Source organism: Ranitomeya variabilis, chromosome 2, assembly GCF_051348905.1.
Source record: "Ranitomeya variabilis isolate aRanVar5 chromosome 2, aRanVar5.hap1, whole genome shotgun sequence".
NCBI lineage: Eukaryota > Metazoa > Chordata > Amphibia > Anura > Dendrobatidae > Ranitomeya > Ranitomeya variabilis.
The window spans coordinates 281,972,272-281,996,107 of record NC_135233.1 but is presented as its reverse complement, the minus strand read 5'-3'; the positions used below and the strand labels follow the sequence as shown (position 1 = coordinate 281,996,107).

The 23,836-nt window shown below is 43.7% G+C and overlaps 1 protein-coding gene across 8 annotated transcripts in view; it reads right to left on the bottom strand.

Moving 5' to 3' along the window:
* Positions 1 to 23,836, bottom strand: part of NEXMIF (neurite extension and migration factor) — a 463,513-nt gene that overhangs the window by 15,454 nt on the left and 424,223 nt on the right. For all 8 annotated transcript variants that reach the window (XM_077285040.1, XM_077285045.1, XM_077285041.1 and 5 more), the window contains one exon: positions 3,833 to 3,957. In XM_077285040.1, coding sequence (XP_077141155.1) covers positions 3,833 to 3,957 — 125 coding nt within the window. The remainder of the gene's footprint in view (positions 1 to 3,832; positions 3,958 to 23,836) is intronic.

Here is a 23,836-nt window from a genome sequence, read left to right as displayed (position 1 = left end):
GTCCCATTTCTCTTTTGTTAGTAGTAGAATGGGAACTTAATTATAAATGTTATAACATAGATGACATTTGTGTTACTTAGGGAAACGGCGTTTATAGAAGTGACTGTACCTTTTGGATACCATATATAATTCTGATATAAAAACAACCTGAGTGGCGCCCGGTATTAAAGGGTTACTATTCCTGCTGCGAATAAAACAGTTACCACCATTAACTGTATAGTGAAGAAAAATCAACCTAGAGAATGGATATAAAATATCCGTATTCGCGCTAATAAAACCCTAGTAATAAAATATAAATAAATGAATGCCAGAAGGTGCCGCCTAAGATAAATTCATAACCAGAGATCACACCTCTCCATAAAGGTGAAAGGAATGGCCCGATAATAAATAAAATGTTCTGAATATTCTGAATAACACCAGCAATCTTACCTAGAAGAAGCGTTCATAATCACAGGCAATGATTGATTGCAGGCTGTATTTCCCCACGATGGATGAGGTGCTTAGTTGGATAAGGTGCTTACAGGCTATGTTCTCCAGCGGCGGCTGTTTGCGTGACACTGAAGATAATAGTAGCTGGTTCTTGCTCACATACGCCAGCTGCCTCGGCCGATAGCAGCGTGACGTTGAGAGGAGCTCGCACTTGCAGCGGCGTATACTCTTACGTGCGGGCCGGTGTCCTTTCAGGTGTGCAAAGTGAGAACGGCGCCGGGAAAGGACCTGCGTGCCGGTGTGAGTGACGTATCCGCCCACGTGACTGAAAGTGCGCTACGGATGGCGGTAGGGACCACAAAAGTCAACGCGTTTCGGAGACGTCTGTCTCCTTCCTCAGGAATGGGCCCTACCCCATAATAGCCGTCCTTATAACCGCCATCCGCCCAATTGAATCACTGAAATCCAAAAAGTTCCACCCCGCTGAACTGTTCAGCGGGGTGGAACTTTTTGGATTTCAGTGATTCAATTGGGCGGATGGCGGTTATAAGGACGGCTATTATGCAAGTGCGAGCTCCTCTCAACGTCACGCTGCTATCGGCCGAGGCAGCTGGCGTATGTGAGCAAGAACCAGCTACTATTATCTTCAGTGTCACGCAAACAGCCGCCGCTGGAGAACATAGCCTGTAAGCACCTTATCCAACTAAGCACCTCATCCATCGTGGGGAAATACAGCCTGCAATCAAGCACCTTGCCTGTGATTATGAACGCTTCTTCTAGGTAAGATTGCTGGTGTTATTCAGAATATTCAGAACATTTTATTTATTATCGGGCCATTCCTTTCACCTTTATGGAGAGGTGTGATCTCTGGTTATGAATTTATCTTAGGCGGCACCTACTGGCATTCATTTATTTATATTTTATTACTAGGGTTTTATTAGCGCGAATACGGATATTTTATATCCATTCTCTAGGTTGATTTTTCTTCACCATATATAATTCTACAAGTTTTTTTTACTTAACAGAAAGCTATATATATATATATATATATATATATATATATATATATATATATACAGTGCCTACAAGTAGTATTCAACCCCCTGCAGATTTAGCAGGTTTACACATTTGGAATTAACTTGGCATTGTGACATTTGGACTGTAGATCAGCCTGGAAGTGTGAAATGCACTGCAGCAAAAAAGAATGTTATTTCTTTGTTTATTTATTTTTTTAAATTGTGAAAAGTTTTTTCAGAGGGTCATTTATTATTCAACCCATCAACCCCCCAGAATTCTATTTGGTTCCCCTAAAGTATTAAGAAGTAGTTCAGGCACAAAGAACAATGAGCTTCACATGTTTGGATTAATTATCTCTTTTTCCAGCCTTTTCTGACTATTTAAGACCCTCCCCAAACTTGTGAACAGCACTCATACATGGTCAACATGGGAAAGACAAAGGAGCATTCCAAGGCCATCAGAGACAAGATCGTGGAGGGTCACAAGGCTGGCAAGGGGTACAAAACCCTTTCCAAGGAGTTGGGCCTACCTGTCTCCACTGTTGGGAGCATCATCCGGAAGTGGAAGGCTTATGGAACTACTGTTAGCCTTCCATGGCCTGGACAGCCTTTGAAAGTTTCCTCCCGTGCCGAGGCCAGGCTTGTCCGAAGAGTCAAGGCTAACCCAAGGACAACAAGGAAGGAGCTCCGGGAAGATCTCATGGCAGTGGGGACATTGGTTTCAGTCAATACCATAAGTTACGTACTCCACCGCAATGGTCTCCGTTCCAGACGAGCCCGTAAGGTACCTTTACTTTCAAAGCGTCATGTCAAGTCTCATCTACAGTTTGCTCATGATCACTTGGAGGACTCTGAGACTGACTGGTTCAAGGTTCTCTGGTCTGAGGAGACCAAGATCGAGATCTTTGGTGCCAACCACACACGTGACGTTTGGAGACTGGATGGCACTGCATACGACCCCAAGAATACCATCCCTACAGTCAAGCATGGTGGTGGCAGCATCATGCTGTGGGGCTGTTTCTCAGCCAAGGGGCCTGGCCATCTGGTCCGCATCCATGGAAAGATGGATAGCACGGCCTACCTGGAGATTTTGGCCAAGAACCTCCGCTCCTCCATCAAGGATCTTAAGATGGGTCGTCATTTCATCTTCCAACAAGACAACAACCCAAAGCACACAGCCAAGAAAACCAAGGCCTGGTTCAAGAGGCAAAAAATCAAGGTGTTGCAGTGGCCTAGTCAGTCTCCTGACCTTAACCCAATTGAAAACTTGTGGAAGGAGCTCAAGATTAAAGTCCACATGAGACACCCAAAGAACCTAGATAACTTGGAGAAGATCTGCATGGAGGAGTGGGCCAAGATAACTCCAGAGACCTGTGCCGGCCTGATCAGGTCTTATAAAAGACGATTATTAGCTGTAATTGCAAACAAAGGTTATTCCACAAAATATTAAACCTAGGGGTTGAAGAATAATTGACCCACACTTTTATGTTTAAAATTTATAAAAATTTAACTGAGCAACAAAACTTTTTGGTTTGTAAGATTTATGCATCTGTTAATAAATCCTGCTCTTGTTTGAAGTTTGAAGGCTCTAACTTATTTGCATCTTATTAAACCTGCTAAATCTGCAGGGGGTTGAATACTACTTGTAGGCACTGTATATATATTTTACATGATCTCCATAGGGCTTGACCCATAACGAACATAGGCTCTCAAAGTTTGGAAGTTAACCCGCGTCCGTAGAATAGGAGATAATTTCCCGATGACCGGAGGTCCAACTGCTGGAACCCCCACCAATACCAAGAACCTCTTAAGAGCTCCGAATGAGTACAGCGGTAGTCGATCATTTGCACTACCGTGCCATTCATCTTTATGGGACCACCAGAGATAGTGAGGCCCAGTGCTCGGCTGTTCTTCAGTAGTCCCATAATGAATGTAGCAGCAGTCCGCATGATCAACCACTGCGCCGCTCACATGGGACTCTTCAGAGCCTTAGTTCTCGGGATTGTCGGGGGTCCTGGCGGTAGAAACCCTAGTGCTCAGGAAGTGATCTCCTATTTCATGGATAGGGGATAACTTCCAAACTTGGGAATCCCCATTTTACTATCAAAGAATATAAATGTGAGTGTTCTTCACATAGAAATAGCTTTCAATGGAAAACACAGTGCAACAAAAAAAACCTGAAGCACTTGTTTTCTCAAATGTAGTGACTACTGGTGCCCACCTCTCAAAATTAAATGCACACACAAAATAGAGATGGAGACCACACTCAGTGTTTTTTTTTTTTAAACTTGAAATTCTGTGTGTCTCTCTCTCAATTCTGTGCTCCCCCCCAAAACCCAGTTCCACAGTTCCCCATAAATTCATTGCAGATCTAAAAATAATCGTACCATTTCCACTAATCCCATTTATTAGAAGTGTGGTGGCTGCTTGGGAAGCAGACTCTCTATCGACCTGGTCGTCCATCAATTTATCTTTCTGGGTCTCACTCCATATCTCTCCACTTGTGTCCAACCTGTAAAATAGAAGGGTCAGTGTTACACCGTTATAACTCAGTTGTAACAGAATCATTTTGATATGCTGTAGTTTGTTTAAATTGTTATACGCGATATTCGATACCCTCTTCAGATTTTGCATGTGGATTTATTATTTTGAATGTTTGCTAATGGTTCAGTATCTGGTAATGCAAATGCGTTCTGTACTATTTTTTCCCAACTCTATTTTTTGAAATCTTTATTTATTGGGTCTTTAAACAATAGAGATACAAAGAAGTCATCAGATATGTTACGTTACATATTAACAGATAGCATTATTCACAAGACGCTTCATGTCCTAGCAAATTGCTAACTCTACATCCTCCAAATCCGCCCATGCAACGCCGCCTCCCACGCAACTGCACAGTAAGATATAAAGATGATCAAAATAATGCCACGTTCACACGCTCAGTATTTGGTCAGTATTTTACATCAGTATGTAGAAGCCAAAATGAGGCATGGAACAGAGGAAAAGTATAATAGAAACACGGCACCACTTTTGCATTCTTCTTCCACTCCTGGTGTGGTTTTCATGCCTTTTTTTTTTTTTGAAGAACAGAAGCTTTGTTTTTGCAGTACCAACAAAAGCTATGCAATTCTTTCATCATTTTTTTTCAATCATAGAAAGTAATGAGAAAGTTCAAAGAACACTGAGATAAAGCAGAAAAGTATTTGTACTGTAGACAAATCACATGTGCAGGGCGGGTTTTAGACAAAGTAGGGCCCCAAATGCACACAAAGTATAATACAGCCCCCACAAACACACACAGTATAGTGCAGTCCCCCCACACACATTATAATGAAGCTCCCTAAGAGTATAATACAGCCCCCACAAACACACACAGTATAGTGCAGTCCCCCCACACACTATAGTGCAGTCCACCCGCACACACTATAGTGCAGTCCTCCCGCACACACTATAGTGCAGTCCTCCCGCACACACTATAGTGCAGTTCTCCCCCACACAGTATAGTGCAGTCTTCCCGCACACACTATAGTGCAGTCCTCCCGCACACAGTATAGTGCAGTCCTCCCGCACACACTATAGTGCAGTCCTTCCGCACACACTATAGTGCAGTCCTCCCGCACACACTATAGTGCAGTCCTTCCGCACACACTATAGTGCAGTCCTCCCGCACACACTATAGTGCAGTCCTCCCGCACACACTATAGTGCAGTTCTCCCCCACACAGTATAGTGCAGTCTTCCCGCACACACTATAGTGCAGTCCTCCCGCACACAGTATAGTGCAGTCCTCCCGCACACACTATAGTGCAGTCCTTCCGCACACACTATAGTGCAGTCCTCCCGCACACACTATAGTGCAGTCCTTCCGCACACACTATAGTGCAGTCCTCCCGCACACACTATAGTGCAGTCCTCCCGCACACACTATAGTGCAGTTCTCCCCCACACAGTATAGTGCAGTCTTCCCGCACACACTATAGTGCAGTCCTTCCGCACACACTATAGTGCAGTTCTCCCCCACACAGTATAGTGCAGTCTTCCCGCACACACTATAGTGCAGTCCTCCCGCACACAGTATAGTGCAGTCCTCCCGCACACACTATAGTGCAGTCCTTCCGCACACACTATAGTGCAGTCCTCCCGCACACACTATAGTGCAGTCCTTCCGCACACACTATAGTGCAGTCCTCCCGCACACACTATAGTGCAGTCCTCCCGCACACACTATAGTGCAGTTCTCCCCCACACAGTATAGTGCAGTCTTCCCGCACACACTATAGTGCAGTCCTTCCGCACACACTATAGTGCAGTCCTCCCGCACACACTATAGTGCAGTCCTTCCGCACACACTATAGTGCAGTCCTCCCGCACACACTATAGTGCAGTCCTCCCGCACACACTATAGTGCAGTCCTTCCGCACACACTATAGTGCAGTCCTCCCGCACACACTATAGTGCAGTCCTTCCGCACACACTATAGTGCAGTCCTCCCGCACACACTATAGTGCAGTCCTCCCGCACACACTATAGTGCAGTTCTTCCCCACACAGTATAGTGCAGTCTTCCCGCACACACTATAGTGCAGTCCTCCCGCACACAGTATAGTGCAGTCCTCCCGCACACACTATAGTGCAGTCCTTCCGCACACACTATAGTGCAGTCCTCCCGCACACACTATAGTGCAGTCCTTCCGCACACACTATAGTGCAGTCCTCCCGCACACACTATAGTGCAGTCCTCCCACACACACTATCATGCAGTGACACACACATAAACACACATTACTTACCTCTCCTCCTCGTTCCACAGCTGTTCTGACTTCTGCAGAGCGTCTCATCAGCTCCACTGCTGAAACACGCTGAGTCACAGGCAGAGGGGTGTGATGGGAGAGGGCGTGTCACATTACTCTCTCTCCTCCATCAAAGCTTTCAACTGCATCTATGATGTGAATAAGGTGAACGCAGGGAGGGGGCGGCGCTGGGCCCCTCTTACTCAGGAGCTCTATATCGGCCAATGGCTGGGGCCCCTGGAGAAGCGGGGGCCCTAGGCGGCTGCCCCTAACGCTGGCCCTGCACGAGTGATCACACCTGAAAAATACCACAAAGAAATGCCACGTGTCAACAAAGCAAAAGCATGCCTTCTTTCTTCTGGTATCAGGGATAAAAAGAATCATAGAATGTTAGAGTTGGAAAGGACCTCAAGGATCATAGTGTCCAACCCCCTGTTCAATGCAGGATTCACTAAATCATCCCAGACAGATGTCTGTCCAGCCTCTGTTTGAAGACTTCCATTGAACGAGAACTCACCACCTCTCGTGGCAGCCTGTTCCACTCATTGATCACCCTCACTGTCAAAAGTTTTTTCTAATATCTAATCTGTCTCCTCCCATTCAGTTTCATCCCATTGCTTGTGCAAATGAGAATAAAGTTGATCCCTCTACAGTATGACATCCCTTGAGATATTTGTAGACAGCTATTAAGTCTCCTCTAAACATTCCCAAACTCTCTAACCGTTCCTCGTAGGACATACTTTGCAGTCCGCTTTCCATCTTAGTAGCTCTTCTCTGAACTTGCTCCAGTTTTTCAATGTCTTTTTATAAAATGTGGTGTCCAGAAATGGACACAGTATTCCAGATGAGGCCTGACCAAGGAGGAGTAGAGGGGGATAATTACTTCACATGATCTAGACTTTATGCTTTTGCCAATAGAAGTCAATGGGTCCTTGAAAAACACGTACTGCACATGGATGGCATCCATGTGGCAGCCATGTGCTGTCCATAATTAACATAGTAAAGGATAGGAGAACCTTTATTTATTTAGCCATCCATGAAAAAACACCAATGACACGCTGATGACACACTGACCAAACACCAATGACACACTGATCCAAAACACTGACGTTGATGCCATTTTTATGCGTACATGAACACTGATGTCTGAATTAGGCCTAACATACATACAGTATAATAAAAGTAGGCGACAATAATCAAATAAAAATTGTACTGGGTGATGACTTATATAGTTTACTTTCAGAGCGCCAGCAGTATGCCTGACTATGTAGGATAGGTCATTAAAAAGAGAACTCGGAAATGTGAAGATCTGAGATTAAAGGGAGAGCTCAGCTCTATTCTGGGGAGCTGAATACACTTGCTAGTAATGATGAAGGTTTCTTTCGCAGTGAACGGATTTGGCTGTTACATGGCTTTCCATATCTTATTCTGGCACAGATTTGAAATAGTTAAAAGCAAATACTCTTATATATTGTATATTTTTAAGAATCTGCTCCTTGCAAAGTCTGGTTTCTATCACTAATCAGCTAAGATGAATGTAGAAATATCTGAATATATTACAGCACGGGTTTGGGATCTTTTGTTTTTAGATTGTTTTTATGTAAAGTGCTATCTCCTAATAGGTCCAGAATATGACAATCAGAGTAGTGCACATACACATTCTTCTGATTCCCAGCAGATTCTCGTCATAACGTCTTGTTCCCTGGAGACCACAGCTCTATGTCTAAGGACACTCTGCACTGACGTCGATATACTACATACCCACACATCCATTCCGCTGAGGTTTCCTAAATCTCAGACTAGGGAATACATTGCAGCTGAATATAACAAAAGTTGCTAACTCAAATGGGAGTTAGGAATCCCAAAGTGCCCTTGTAACATGGGCCGTTGTATCCCGTCTTTGCTTCTCTTGCTACTGTTCCTTACGTCTTTATTTAGGAACACTTTATATGGCTCATGGGAAACAGACACAGGAGGTGTTGGATTATTACATTTCCAGATAGAAATAGATCCTCTGGGGTACCAGCGTTCAGAGATGTCTACCACAGGTCAACTTTAGGCAATTCATTGGGGTTTTTCATTCCGTCCTGCCACAAAAAAAATCTTGAGCTTCTTTTTCAACAACTCTCATTTTTCTTCACATTAACTTACCCAAATTTATAGATTATACCTATGTGAAATTCAGGTGGATTGTTACATTCATGGTATTATCTCAATTCTTTTTTGAGCTTATGTAATGTGAACATATTTTAAAGGTCTTTCCCTTTTGCCCAACTGGCTTCACAATTTTATTTCCTTAGCTCAGCCACTCAAGGGTCAAAGTTACATGACACCCATTAACGTATCTGTATGCTTTTGAAGTAAAGGAGGAAAGTACATACAGGAAGCCCAGGCATACACCAAACACCATGAAGATGATATCCTTAGTTGGAGTTGTACCCAGCATCCAAGTACTGAAAATGCTAACCACTGAGCCACCATACTATTTACAGCCTTGTATTCGTTATATAAAATCAGATAAAGTAATTGATAAATATGGGGATCTCAACGAAGAGCTATTGTAGACTATTTCATGATCATGTTCAAATGTATGACATTGCAATGATGTTTTATATTGTGCACGCTATAGATGAAAGTACAGGATATGCAAGACCTGTTTTTGGAGACTCTATTTGCAGCCATTTTCATTGCACTTGTCATATATGCGGGAAATAATCGCACAGAATGCAGGGGTGTATTTTCTGGTAAAATGAACCCCAATATTGGCTATACTGGGGTCCATAATTTTACTTAAAAAACCCAAAGCTACATGGTACACTTTTTTTGCAGTATAATGACAGACTATGGGGTCCTTCTACCAAAATTGGTTGGGTAAACCATAATTTTTAGTTTTCTGCTCCTATGATGAAACAAATGTTTAGAGTAGATGTGCACCTAGCCTACGCATATAGGTTCTGTATGTGCTTGCATATAATAAATCCAAGCCTATGTGCTTCTGAGTGGTGCAAATGTGAAATACATAGCGTTTATTTAGCAAAGAAACATCATTAATTGTTAAGTATGACCGGATCTTTAATCAGGGCCCAGTAGGGATGCTGCAGAATCTTCATGATACAGACTTCCTACTAAACAAAAGGAACAGCGATACATCACCAATAGCGTGAATATTCTAATGCCGTCATTGGATTTATCTGCATACTGCTGCTCCAATTTATAGCATAAGATCATGTTCGCAAAAATAAGAAACAATGTCAGATAATGTCAATTGTTCCTATTTTAGCATAGCTAAATATTATGACAGCATACCTGGTCTTTAGAAATGACAAGTAACAGAAAAATCTCAAAGTTGCCATAGCAGTTTTTATTCCAAATATTGTACAATTCCTATGTGGATTTTTACTTTGTTAGCTATAGACAGGAACCAGGGGTATGTTCTCATTAAATGCTTGAAAGTAGCCAAGGCTTGTCCTGTCAGTGTGATGCCTCATAGACAATGCTGACATTTCCAAAAATACAATTGAAAGAACAATCACGGTCAAAGTTTTTGATTCCTAAAAAGTTGATTCAAGACCTAAGTGTATGGAGCGAGGCTGCGCCCACCAGATGGCTTCTGCTCGGGAGTAAGCATATCGCATGCATCACTGCCATTCTGTAACTGGCTAAAGGGACCATAAAACAACTCGCTGTGTGTATATAATATATGTACTGTATATAATATGTTACTGAAGCATGCAGACATCATAAACTGCTCTGAACAATTGTTTCAAGAGAACCTTTCACCAGCTTTACAATGTTAAGGTTGTCCTTTCTTTTGCTAAATGTCTGCACTCAATCTGACTGACACACTGTCAGGATTCTCCAGTGTCGGCTACGAGGCCGGGTGGTCATGTGACCACAAGAATGCAATTTGTAGCCTTCCGGTCACATTACAACTAAATGTGCGCAGCCTCGCTTTACATAAGTGAACTGAGCATGTTTAGTCGAAATGTGGCTGAAAGTATAAGGGACTGCAGACTTTAAAGAAAAGTATGGACAAGCCCTTTAACTGGCTACATCATATATAGTTTTTATTTTTTAAGTACGGTACTCATCTCTATGACATAGGTATAAGCTTGTAAAGTTTACATTCTAATTTTGCACTGATTCTTCCCTGGGGGCATTTACTTTTTACTCTGCATTACACCCAAATACAAGCAGAAGGCGTCATGCAAGGGAAAAAGAACACACCGTCAGAGAAGGTCCGAACAGGCGTTTTTCCTATGGCGAAAGTCATGTATTGACAAACAACCCTGCTCTCCCCTGTGATTCCACTGCCGGTAGCAGGGCCAAGTTCAAACTGTCTGCCCCTCTAGCAAACTATTTCCTAATGTGATTTTAATTTAGTAAGAAGAATTTTAATACCAATTAAATTGTATTAAGCAGAACAAATGAAGGTTCTGTAATCAAACTAACTTAACTATAACCCAGAAAAGGTAATTAACTAACGTCAAGCTCGGGTGTCGGCCTATATATACTCGTCTGTTCCTGAAGCTTCTACTCGTGAATGTTCAATTCTGATCTAGAGATGTCGAGATCTCGCAGCCACTTAACTTTCCTCCACTCCCATTCCCCGTTCTGGCCAATCACACAGTTGCCATGTCTGATAGTATAGAATAGATGCCCCTCCTCCACTACCCGTGAATTCTTTAATATATCTGACAAAGCCAAAACACCACTTCATTGCCGCTTGCTGTAATGTTCCCTTTTGGGGACATTTTAAAACATTTAATAACTTTTTTAATCTGAATGACCCTGTAACTGGGTGTGTTATATTAGCCACAGTTATAGTGGAAATGCAGCCTTCTAGCTACATAGCATTGCTGGCTGGATCTCCTAGACCCATCGCCCTCCCTAGAGAGTTGCTGGGTCAGGATGGTGCGCTGTCAGCGCTTCCTATATGCCGGGTGCCCCCTGCTAGTTTAGCACTGTGTACACTGTGATCCTCTACTTGCAGCTCGCCTCCCCACTCATGCAACTATAGTCACGCTCAGCTGCAATACTACGCAATCGCACTTTAGAATGTCCATGCAGAGGAGAACGCAGACTGCACAGACGTCTAAAGTTTATGGGCGGCTTGCATGGAATTAAAGGGGGTGTCCACCTTTCATGACTTTTTTTTAACTTAAAGGGTTTTTCTTATAAAGTTATTTATTTAGTAAAAATGTTCATGGGACAACCCCTTTAAATGCAAATATTTTGGGCTAAAAAGATTTTGCAGATTTTTGCAATTAGGTTACATTCCAAATTTTGCACCATTTGGCTTTTACCGACTTTCTTTCCCTGCACATTCAACTTTCATGTACAGTAGTCTGTGGCTTGGAAAAAGACCGGTAAGAGTTACAAACTTTCCTGTTAGACCATCAGAACGCGCTCACTGACCGATCCTCAGAGCTTTCTCATGTCAGTGCAGCTTTCCTCACACACTGACCAGCTCTTCTGTCCATACAATGGATGCTGGCGGAGGAGCATGTGGCCAGAGCGGTCCATCAGCTTTCCCATGTGAGGTGCTTTGGAGGAGGCCTATGTTGATACTTGAAGACGACTGCCAAAGCGGGGCTGAAATTCCACATGTGTCTTAGGGAATGAGCTTCACTCTTTTCATCCACATCTCTGTAGTGCTCCTACCCTCTTCTTCTGTAATACAGACATACATATACACTCTACAGATTCCTGAATATATATTTTTGAATCACCCAGAACCTAATAATATAATAGCAGAATCCAATCCCATTTTTCTTTAATTCCTAACATCTTACAATGACAGATCGAAATACAGAACAGCTTTGCTCTTTAGCAGGTCCATTTGCCGTTAGTACTTGGTCTTGTTTCCTGTGTGCTACACATGATAGGCGGCTTGGAGCTGACATTCTCCAAGCCAAGTGCAATCTATCATGATTAGCTGGCCCAGCTAAGGAGAGCCCTGCTGTTCCAGTCTGCAGGTGGGGCTGCAGGTCAGAGCTGGCTGAGAATAACTCGGCAATGCCAGCTGGCTTTAGAAATCCTTCTTCAAAGATTTCCTTGTAAGCGTTGCACTGACTATCCGTTTCACTGCTGGCTAGAATTCCCCTTCCTTGTGCAAATTGAAGTAACTCATTCAGAGCTGATCCAATAAATGGAGCTATACGTGTGCATTCATTATGCATACAGCACAAGATGTGAGGGGCGTTGGGCGTCTTTCTGTCTATCTTTGAGAGCAATTTACATAATTTAGCTTGATATGATCTACAGGAGAATGACAGTTGTGCTTCAACCCATAATAACATGTGACCATGGCAGCAAAACGTACCGTGTGTGAATGTATAGATTTGTGTGTGTGTGTATATATCTATGTATGATGTATCTATGTGTGTGTGTATATGTCTATATTTATGTCAGACAGAATAGTACATCCGAGGTCAGTACCTGTCATGTTCCCAATGGCAGGGAATTTAAACACATAACACGGGCAAAAACAGGACGAGCTCTAGGGTGATGGAACCTGAGCTGACCGCGATCCTGAACCTCAACACTCAACTAACAGCAGCCGGGGAACGTTCCTGGGGGGACTCTAGACGTCTCGCGCCAGCCGGAGATCTAGCTACCCCTATCAGAAGAATCACAGACCTATCTTGCCTCCAGAGAAATATTCCCACAGAAATAGCAGCCCCCCACATATAATGACGGTGAAATGAGAGGAAGGCACAAACGTAGTTATGAAAACAGATTCAGCAAAATGAGGCCCGCTTAAGCTAGATAGCAGAGGATACAAAAGGTGAACTGCGCGGTCAGCTTAAAACCCTTCAAAATACCATCCTGAAATTACTTGAACTCATGTGCCAACTCGTGGTACATGAGTGGTAATTTCAGCCCACTAGAGCAACCAGCAGCAGAGAATTACATATCTGCAAGCTGGACTAAAAACATGAAAGCAAACATGAAACAGGGAAATCCAGACTTAGCTTGTCTTGAAGGCCTAGGAGCAGGTAGCAAAGGTAACAGAGACACACTGATACATTGATAGCCGGCAAGGGAATGACAGGAAAGCCAGGTTAAATAGGAAACACCCAGCCTCTGATGGACAGGTGGAAACCAGAGACCGCAACCCACCAAAGTCACCCAGTACCAGCTGTAACCACCAGAGGGAGCCCAAAAACAGAATCCACAACAGTACCCCCCCCCTTGAGGAGGGGTCACCGAACCCTCACGAGAACCCCCAGGGCGATCAGGATGAGCTCTATGGAAGGCGCGGACCAAATCAGTCGCATGAACATCAGAGGCGACCGCCTAGGAATTATCCTCCTGACCATAACCCTTCCACTTAACCAAATACTGGAGTTTACGTCTGGAAACACGAGAATCCAAGATCTTCTCAACAACATACTCCAATTCTCCCTCCACCAGCACCGGAGCAGGAGGCTCAACCGAAGGAACAACGGGCACCTCATACCTCCGCAATAACGACCGATGGAACACATTATGAATAGCAAACGATGCTGGGAGATCCAAACGAAAAGATACAGGGTTAAGAATCTCCAAGATCTTATAAGGACCGATGAACCGAGGCTTGAACTTAGGAGAAGAGACCTTCATAGGGACAAAACGAGAAGACAACCACACCAAGTCCCCAACAAGAAGTCGGGGACCCACGCGGCGACGGCGATTAGCAAACTGCTGAGTCTTCTCCTGAGACAACTTCAAATTGTCCACCACCTGATTCCAAATCTGATGTAGCCTGTCCACCACCACGTCCACTCCAGGACAATCCGAAGGCTCCACCTGACCAGAGGAAAAACGAGGATGAAACCCCGAATTACAAAAGAAAGGAGAAACCAAAGTAGCAGAACTAGCCCGATTATTAAGGGCAAATTCGGCCAGTGGCAAAAAGGCAACCCAGTCATCTTGATCAGCAGAAACAAAACACCTTAAATAAGTTTCCAAGGTCTGATTAGTTCGCTCCGTCTGGCCATTCGTCTGAGGATGGAATGCAGACGAGAAAGACAAATCAATGCCCATCTTAGCACCTGAAAAGGAAGTGAAACATCTGGTTGACATAACACAGGAGCAGAAGAAAACCGGCGCTTAAGTTCCTGAAAGGCCTCCACAGCCGTAGGAGACCAATTAGCAACATCAGCACCCTTTTTAGTCAAATCAGTCAAAGGTTTAACAACACTGGAAAAATTAGTAATGAACCGACGATAAAAATTAGCAAAACCCAAGAACTTCTGAAGACTCTTAACAGATGTAGGTTGTGTCCAGTCACAAATCGCCTGAACCTTGACGGGATCCATCTCAATAGTAGAAGGAGAAAAAATGTACCCCAAAAAAGAAATCTTCTGGACTCCGAAGAGACATTTTGAGCCCTTCACAAACAGAGAATTGGCCCGCAGGACTTGAAACACCTTCCTGACCTGTAGAACATGAGACTCCCAGTCATCAGAAAACACCAAAATATCATCCAAATACACAATCATAAACTTATCCAGATATTCACGGAAAATATTGTGCATAAAGGACTGAAAGACTGAAGGAGCATTAGAAAGTCCAAAAGGCATTACCAAATACTCAAAATGGCCCTCAGGCGTATTAAATGCGGTTTTCCACTCATCACCCTGCTTTATCCGCACAAGATTATACGCACCGCGAAGATCTATCTTAGTGAACCACCTAGCCCCCTTAATGCGAGCAAACAAATCAGTCAATAATGGCAATGGATACTGATATTTGACTGTAATCTTATTCAGAAGGCGATAATCTATACAAGGCCTCAGGGAACCATCTTTTTTTGCCACGAAAAAAAAACCTGCTCCCAGAGGGGACGAAGATGGACGAATATGTCCCTTTTCCAAGGACTCCTTAATATAATTCCGCATAGCAGTATGCTCTGGCACTGACAGATTAAATAAACGACCCTTAGGGAACTTACTGCCAGGAATTAATTCTATAGCACAGTCACAATCCCTATGAGGAGGGAGCGAATTGAGCTTAGGTTCCTCAAAAACATCCCGATAGTCAGACAAAAACGCAGGGACCTCAGAAGAAGTAGATGAAGCGATTGAAATCAGAGGTGCATCATCATGAACCCCCTGACATCCCCAGCTTAACACAGACATTGTTTTCCAATCCAGGACTGGATTATGAGTTTGTAACCATGGCAGACCAAGCACTAGTACATCATGTAAATTATACAGTACAAGGAAGCGAATCACCTCCTGATGAACGGGAGTCATGCGCATGGTCACTTGTGTCCAGTACTGCGGTTTATTCATAGCCAATGGTGTAGAGTCAATTCCCTTCAAAGGAATAGGAACTTCCAGAGGCTCCAGACTAAAACCACAGCGTTTGGCAAATGACCAATCCATAAGACTCAGGGTAGCGCCCGAATCCACATAGGCATCGACGGAAATGGATGACAGTGAACAAATCAGAGTTACAGACAAAATGAACTTAGACTGCAGAGTACTAATGGCAAAAGATTTATCAACCTTTTTTGTGCGTCTAGAGCATGCTGATATAACATGAGCTGAATCACCACAATAAAAACACAATCCATTTTTCCGCCTACAATTTTGCCGTTCACTTCTGGACTGAATTCTATCACATTGCATAGTCTCAGGTGCCTGTTCAGAAGACACCGCCAACTGGTGCACAGGTTTGCGCTCCCGTAAACGCCGATCAATCTGAATGGCCATAGCCATAGACTCATTCAGACCTGTAGGCGCAGGGAACCCCACCATAATATCCTTAATGGCCTCAGAAAGACCATCTCTGAAGTTTGCAGCCAGGGCGCACTCATTCCACTGAGTAAGCACCGACCATTTCCGAAATTTTTGACAATATACTTCCGCTTCATCATGCCCCTGAGAGAGGGCTAATAAAGCCTTTTCAGCCTGAATCTCCAGGTTAGGTTCCTCATAGAGCAATCCCAGTGCCAGAAAAAACGCATCCACACTGAGCAATGCAGGATCCCCTGGTGCCAATGCAAATGCCCAATTCTGAGGGTCGCCCCGCAGGAAAGATATTACAATCTTGACCTGCTGAACAGGGTCTCCAGAGGAGCGAGATTTCAAAGAAAGAAACAATTTGCAATTGTTCCTGAAATTCAGGAAGGTAGATCTATCTCCAGAAAAAAACTCTGGAATAGGAATTCTAGGTTCAGACATAGGAGTGTGAACAACAAAATCCTGTATGTTTTGAACTTTTGCAGCAAGATTATTCAGGCTGGAAGCCAAACTCTGGACATCCATGTTAAACAGCTAAGGTCAGAGCCATTCAAGGGTTAAGAGGAGGTAAGAAGCAGCTAGACAGCAATTAAGGGCTAGGCAGCAAAACTCTGAGGGAAAAAAAAAAAAAAAATTCCCTTCAATACTTCTTTTTCTCCTGCTTCAGCCCAAACAATTAACACTTTGTGGGCCGGCTATACTGTCATGTTCCCAATGGCAGGGAATTTAAACACATAACACGGGCAAAAACAGGACGAGCTCTAGGGTGATGGAACCTGAGCTGACCGCGATCCTGAACCTCAACACTCAACTAACAGCAGCCGGGGAACGTTCCTGGGGGGACTCTAGACGTCTCGCGCCAGCCGGAGATCTAGCTACCCCTATCAGAAGAATCACAGACCTATCTTGCCTCCAGAGAAATATTCCCACAGAAATAGCAGCCCCCCACATATAATGACGGTGAAATGAGAGGAAGGCACAAACGTAGTTATGAAAACAGATTCAGCAAAATGAGGCCCGCTTAAGCTAGATAGCAGAGGATACAAAAGGTGAACTGCGCGGTCAGCTTAAAACCCTTCAAAATACCATCCTGAAATTACTTGAACTCATGTGCCAACTCATGGTACATGAGTGGTAATTTCAGCCCACTAGAGCAACCAGCAGCAGAGAATTACATATCTGCAAGCTGGACTAAAAACATGAAAGCAAACATGAAACAGGGAAATCCAGACTTAGCTTGTCTTGAAGGCCTAGGAGCAGGTAGCAAAGGTAACAGAGACACACTGATACATTGATAGCCGGCAAGGGAATGACAGGAAAGCCAGGTTAAATAGGAAACACCCAGCCTCTGATGGACAGGTGGAAACCAGAGACCGCAACCCACCAAAGTCACCCAGTACCAGCTGTAACCACCAGAGGGAGCCCAAAAACAGAATCCACAACAAGTACCCCCGCTTTGATGCGGGCTCCGGCGGTGAGCCCGCATCAAAGCTGAGACTTGTCAGCTGCTTTGAACAGCTGATATATGCCTGCAATAGGCGCGGGCAGAATCGCGATCCGCCCACGCTTATTAACTAGTTAAATGCCGCTGTCAAACTCTGACAGCGGCATTTAACAAGCGCTTACGGCTGGAAATGTGCGCACCAGTGACCCCCGTCATGCGATCGGGGGTCATCGGTGCATTGGCATGACAATCAGAGGTCTCCTTAAGCCCGCTATAGTTGTTGATGCCAGATTTGCTATGAGCGCCACCCTGTGGCCAGCGCTCAAAGCAATGCTGCAATTCTACTACATAGGGTCGAGCTGATCATCGCCTCTATGTAGCAGAGCCGATCAAGCTATGCCAGCTTCTAGCCTCCCATGGAGACTATTGAAACATGCTAAAATTTTAAATTTTTTTTTTTAAATAATATGAAAAAATGAGAAAATTATAAAAGTTTAAATTACCCTCCCTTTCGCCCCATTCAAAATAAAAAAATAAATCAAACCTACACATATTGGGTATCGCTGTGTTCAGAATCGCCCGATCTGTCAATAAAAAAAAGTATTAACCCGAACGCTAAACTGTGTACCTAGAAAAAAAGTCAAAACCCCAGAATTACGTTTTTTTTGGTTGCCGCGACATTGCATTAAAATGCAATAACGGGCGATCAAAAGATTGTATCTGCAACAAAATGGTATTAAAAATGTCAGCACGGCACGCACAAAATAAGCCCTCACTCAACCCGAGATCACGAAAAATGGAGACGCTACAGGTAACAGAAAACTGCGCAATTTTTTTTTTTTTTTTTTAGCAAATTTTGGAATTTTTTTTCACCACTTAGATGAAAAAGAACCTAGATATGTTTGGTGTCTATGAACTCGTAATGACCGGGAGAATCATAATGGTAGGTCAGTTTTAGCATTTAGTGAACCTAGCAAAACAGCCAAGCAAAAAACAAGTGTAAGATTGCACTTTTCTTTGCAATTTCACCGCACTTGGAATCTTTTTCCCGTTTTCTAGTACATAACATGGTAAAACCAATGGTGTCGTTCAAAAGTACAACTCGTTCCACAAAAAAATAAGCTCTCACATGGCCATATTGATGGAAAAATAAAAAAGTTATGGCTCTGGGAAGGAGCAGAGAGAAAAATTAAAATGCAAAACCGAAAAAAGCTCCGGGGGTTAAAAATGGGTGTTGGCTGGGTCTTTCATCAAGACAATGACCCAAAACATACAGTCAAAGCAACAAAGGAGCGGCTCAAAAAGAAGCACATTAAGGTCATGGAGAGGCCTAGCCAGTCTCCAGACCTTAATCCCATAGAAAACGTATGGGGAGAGTTGAAGCTCTGAGTTGCCAAGTGACAGCCTAAAAATCTTAATGATTTAGAGATAATCTGCAAAGAGGAGTGGACCAAAATTCCTCCTGACATGTGGGCCAACCTCATCATCAACTACAAAAAACGTCTGACTGCTGTGCTTTCCAACAAGGGTTTTGCCACCAAGTATTAAGTCTTGTTTGCCAGAGGGATCAAATACTTATTTCTCACTGCAAAATGCAAATAAATTTATACAATGTGATTTTCAGGATGTTATTTTTGATATTCTATCTCTCAATGTTAACATTAACCTTCCCTTAAAATTATAGACTGTTCAGGTCTTTGTCAGTGGGCAAACTTACAAAATCAGCAAGGGATCAAATACTTATTTCCCCCACTGTATATCTGTCTATATATGGATCTAATGTGTGTATATATTTGTGTGTACATCTGTCTATCTATGATGTATCTAGATGCTATATATCTGTGTATATACTGTATGTCTATGTATCTAATGTTTGTATGTATCTGTCTATATATGCATCTGTGTGTGTATATGTATATGTATGTATCTGTCTATGTATGCATCTGTATGTGTATGTATATGTATGTATCTGTCTATATATGCATCTGTGTGTGTGTGTGTGTGTATGTATATACAGGTGTGCTCAAAGGTTTACATACCACAGCAGAAATTTTGCTTTTTTGGCCTTTTTTCAGAGAATATGAATGTCACGGAGTTACCGCGACAGAGCAGTGCCAGAAGACCGTAGTTTCTGATGGCTACCGCTTCGTTGCTGAGAAGAAGCACTTCTCCGGTGTATTAAATGTTTGTTTTTCTTTCAGCAGGACAGGGGTTAATCGGCCATGTGGAAATCCCTGCATTCAGCTGTGCTCGGTTAGCCACTCCTCTCTCCTATAAAAGCTAGGACTTCTGGACAGATCCTTGTCTGAGGTAGCACTTGCTAGATAGACCTGGAGAGTGAGGAGCTGGTGTCTGGAGCGCTGAAGGAGTTTATTGTGCGACTGTTGCTTGGTTTGTACTCTTGGAAATTCCTCATCCTTACCTGCCTTATTTTCTTCCCCCATCCTTCACACCCTGGTGAATACCTCTGTTATTTGTGAGAGTATATTTTCTTTGTTCTTTACTTTGTTCCCATCTCTCGGGCTGGTGTACTGCGGTACACGGTGGCGCCTCTCTTCCCCGGGTGGGGGGAGGGGACAGATGCAGGGCTGCAGCTAGGAGACAGGATAAGGGCGGATGCCCCGGCATCCTCGCCGTCTGAGGTATCCTGGGGAACAGGGCAAGCTAGGGTGCCCCCCAAGTGCTAGGGCCAGGAAAGGTGCCCCTGGTCCCAGTTTACTCGCCAGTCCTATCGTGACAATGAATGTTAACACCCAAAACTTTTTCTCCACTCATGGTTAGTGGTTGGGTGAAGCCATTTATTGTCAAACTACTGAGTTTTCTCTTTTTAAACCATAATGACAACCCAAAACATCCAAATGACCCTGATCGAAAGTTCACATACCTTGGTGATTTTGGCCTGATAACATGCACAGACGTTGACACAAATGGGTTTGAATCCTTGTTCTTCCTCCAAACAAGGTGAGTGATGCCAAAAAGTTATATTTTGCTTTCTTCTAACCAAATGACCTTCTCCCATGCCTCCTCATCCAGATGGTCATTGGCAACCTTCAAACGGGCCTGAACATGTGATGGCGTGAGCAGGGGGACCTTGAGTGCCGAGCAGGATTTTAATGAATGACGGCGTAGTGTTACTACTGGTACTCTTTGAGACGGTGGTCCCAGCTCTCTTCAGGTCATTCACCAGGACCTCCCGTGTAGTTCTGTGATTACTGACTTTTCTCAGAATCTTACTTACACCACGAGGAGAGATCTTCCATGGAACCCCAGACTTGACAGTCCTCTCGTGTTTCTTCCATTTTCTTATATTTATTAAGCTATAGATAGCATGTGCACATATATAATATATAGATATATTCACACACAGACAGAGAAGTGTGATAATAGAATTTAAGATGACATGTATTGGCTTTGTACTTAGATCACCTATAAAAGGACATGGCGCAAAAATAATGAAATGTGTTTGCCAATTTTAATTAGGTACATAAAGCCGTTTACAAGGCGCCAAGGCTAAAGAAAGAAATGTAACATTTGCAGACAGATCTGGGAGATTTGCTTGGAAGGAGTAAAGGTCGGCCATCACGTAATAATGTCTGATTTTCCATATGAGTAGCATGAGAGGCTGTGTTGCTGGTAGGAGGCATTGCTCCAGGCATGTGCAGGGGCATGAGAAGATTGATTGCAGCCCTGAAAATAGTTGGGTGGTTGTGCACAAGCAGATTGGCCAGATTTGGTTTTCTGACAAGTGCACCTGTTAAAGCTCAGAGATTGCGATTTAATATTCCAGGCAGGAGTCTGTCAGCTCTAATCATCCCGGGCACGTTATTCTGCACAATGGTTAGCTGGGCGATGAGGACATGCTTGGCTTTATGAACCCAGCAGCGGATTTTACCAGTGGCTTCAAAGATTGGCTAATTCACCTAGTGAGACGTGCCCGGCCCTGATGCCAGAAGTCACAAAGCTAATATTATGCAACAACCACATTTCCTAGGTCTGTATGTGATATACATTCATTTTACTTCTTGTATGATTACCAGGCCTACGAAACTACATTGCAAATCAAGCACTAATGAGAACATGCACTGGCTAAAACGTCAGAGGAATGGTGGACAGTATGACATTTCGGGCATGTGTGATTCTACATAGCTTTCATCTGTTACTCCGCTGAGAATAAAAATATCAGAGGGAAATTGTACTTAAAAATGCCCCCATCCCAACTGCTAATGCAAGAGAGAAAAGAGGACCTGCCTGGTCATTGTCAGTATTTATTTCAGAACTTTGCCATTCTTCTGATATTACGCCTGGAAAAGTATGAATATATTTTACCATTCCCCTTGACAATAAGGTGTCTCTCTACAGTCTGTCCTGTCCAATCAATGCTGATAATCCAGCTGGCAACAGAATGGTAACACCCTGCTGTCAATATAATCATCCTTATGTTCCAGAATTGCTATATTATGGAGGAATACAAGTATTCCCAAAAGCAGACATTTCAGGAGGGTGGACAGGTCCTCTTAAATCGAGCTTTCTAGAATCAGAACATTGATGGACTATGGCTGCAGCCTTTACAATGTTTATATCTGATGTCTAGTGATTAGCGCAAGTGCTCGTTACTCGAGTTTGTCTTCGGTGTGCACCAAGTATCGCGGGTGCTTGAGTGACATGTTTGAGTCCCCACGCCAGCATTTTTCCTGGCTGTTAAACAGAAAAAAAAAACAGGCGGGGATTGCCTGACAAACACAGGCAATCCTCTCAAGTCGCAAAACGTGTGGCGGTGGGGACTTGAACATGTTACTCAAGCACCCGAGATACTCGATGCACACACGAGCACCCTAGACAAACTCCAATAATGAGAACTTGCGCTCATCACTAAATACTCATTAAAGCACTACTCCGGTGTTTTTATTATTTCACCCCTGGAGTGGTGCCACCAATCTAAGTTCCCTGTCAGCAGCAGCTGCTGTTTTCTGTTATCTGCACCGCTCCAGACGGTCTCCAGCAGTTTGTAACCTGAAAGATTTTTCTGGTGTTTGCTGGCCGCTCTGGAAGTCACAACCCAATGTAAGTCTATGAGACCCAGAACGTGGAAAGGACAAAGCTCTCATAGACTTACACTGAGAGTTTGTGAACGTTACAGAAGCTGATGTCACAAGATGGCGCGGGACCAAAGTGGCGCCAGGAAGAACAGAAGACGGTGGCTGGTAGGTATAATACTAGGGACAGGAAACTTGCATTAGTGGCACCACTCCAGGGCTAAAATAAAAAAAATTATGCAGTGGTGCTTTAAATGTTTTAATTTAAAGGCACAACTTAAAGGGGGGTTTCTCATAATTAATCTTCAGGAGAACACTGTTCCTCTGTCTCCAGGTTTCTTGATTGCAGGGGTGGTGTGCTCTGAATGATTGACATTCTGGACCCGCGCCATGGTTGCACCACTGGTGCAAACTGTCGTCTCTCAGGGTGCCAGCAGAAGCAGAGGCAGTTCTGCAGCATGGGAGAAGCGCAGGGGACTAAAGCTGGTTGGAACCAGCGATCCGGTTAACTTCAGAGTGATGCAAGCAGAATGTAAAGCATGGAGCCTACAAGTGGCGAGAGCTTCCTGCCAAGGTGACCAATTACTATGAGGCTGCAGGGTGGCCCGCTGACCTAGGCAACAATATGTACACTATTACATTATTGACAAAGAGGAATTTTAATAAGAGGTAAATTGCAATGTTGATTTTTTACAAGCACTTTACAATTCTACCCGTTTAGAACTTGAGACAACCCCCTTTTAAACCTTAAGCCACAGGAAATTGACCAACAAATATCCATTCCGAGCAGCGTCGGACTGGAGCACCTTGGGCCCACCAGAGAAAATCATTCTCGGGGCCCACTATGCAGCTACCTAGAAATACAAGACCACCAATTGTGTGGTAAAGCACACTAATATCAGGGTATAATATAAGGTAGTACACATCTTAATTATGTAGCAGGTGTTGGGGTAGAATCATAGAGGGGTAGCCCCCTCATAGAATATAATGTCACCCCCTGAGAGAATAATGCAGCCCCACCACAGAATATAATGCAGTCCCTCCATAGCGTACACTGTAGACCCCTCATATAGTAATATGGAGCCCCCCCAGAATATAATGTAGTCTCCTGAGAGAATAATGCAGCCCCACCACAGAATATATTGCAGCCCCCATAAAGTATACTGTAGCCCCCTCATATAGTATGATGTAGGCCCTCAGAATATAATGTAGTCCCCTGAGAATAATGCAGTCCCCCCATAGAATATAATGTAGCCCCCCTCACAAAGTATAATGCAGCCCCTCTCCACCGCCATCATTGTCCTCATCACCACCTCCATCATTGCCTTCTTTTCCCCCACCACCCCATCACTGCCAATTCCACTATCTCCATCACTGCCTCCTCCCCCA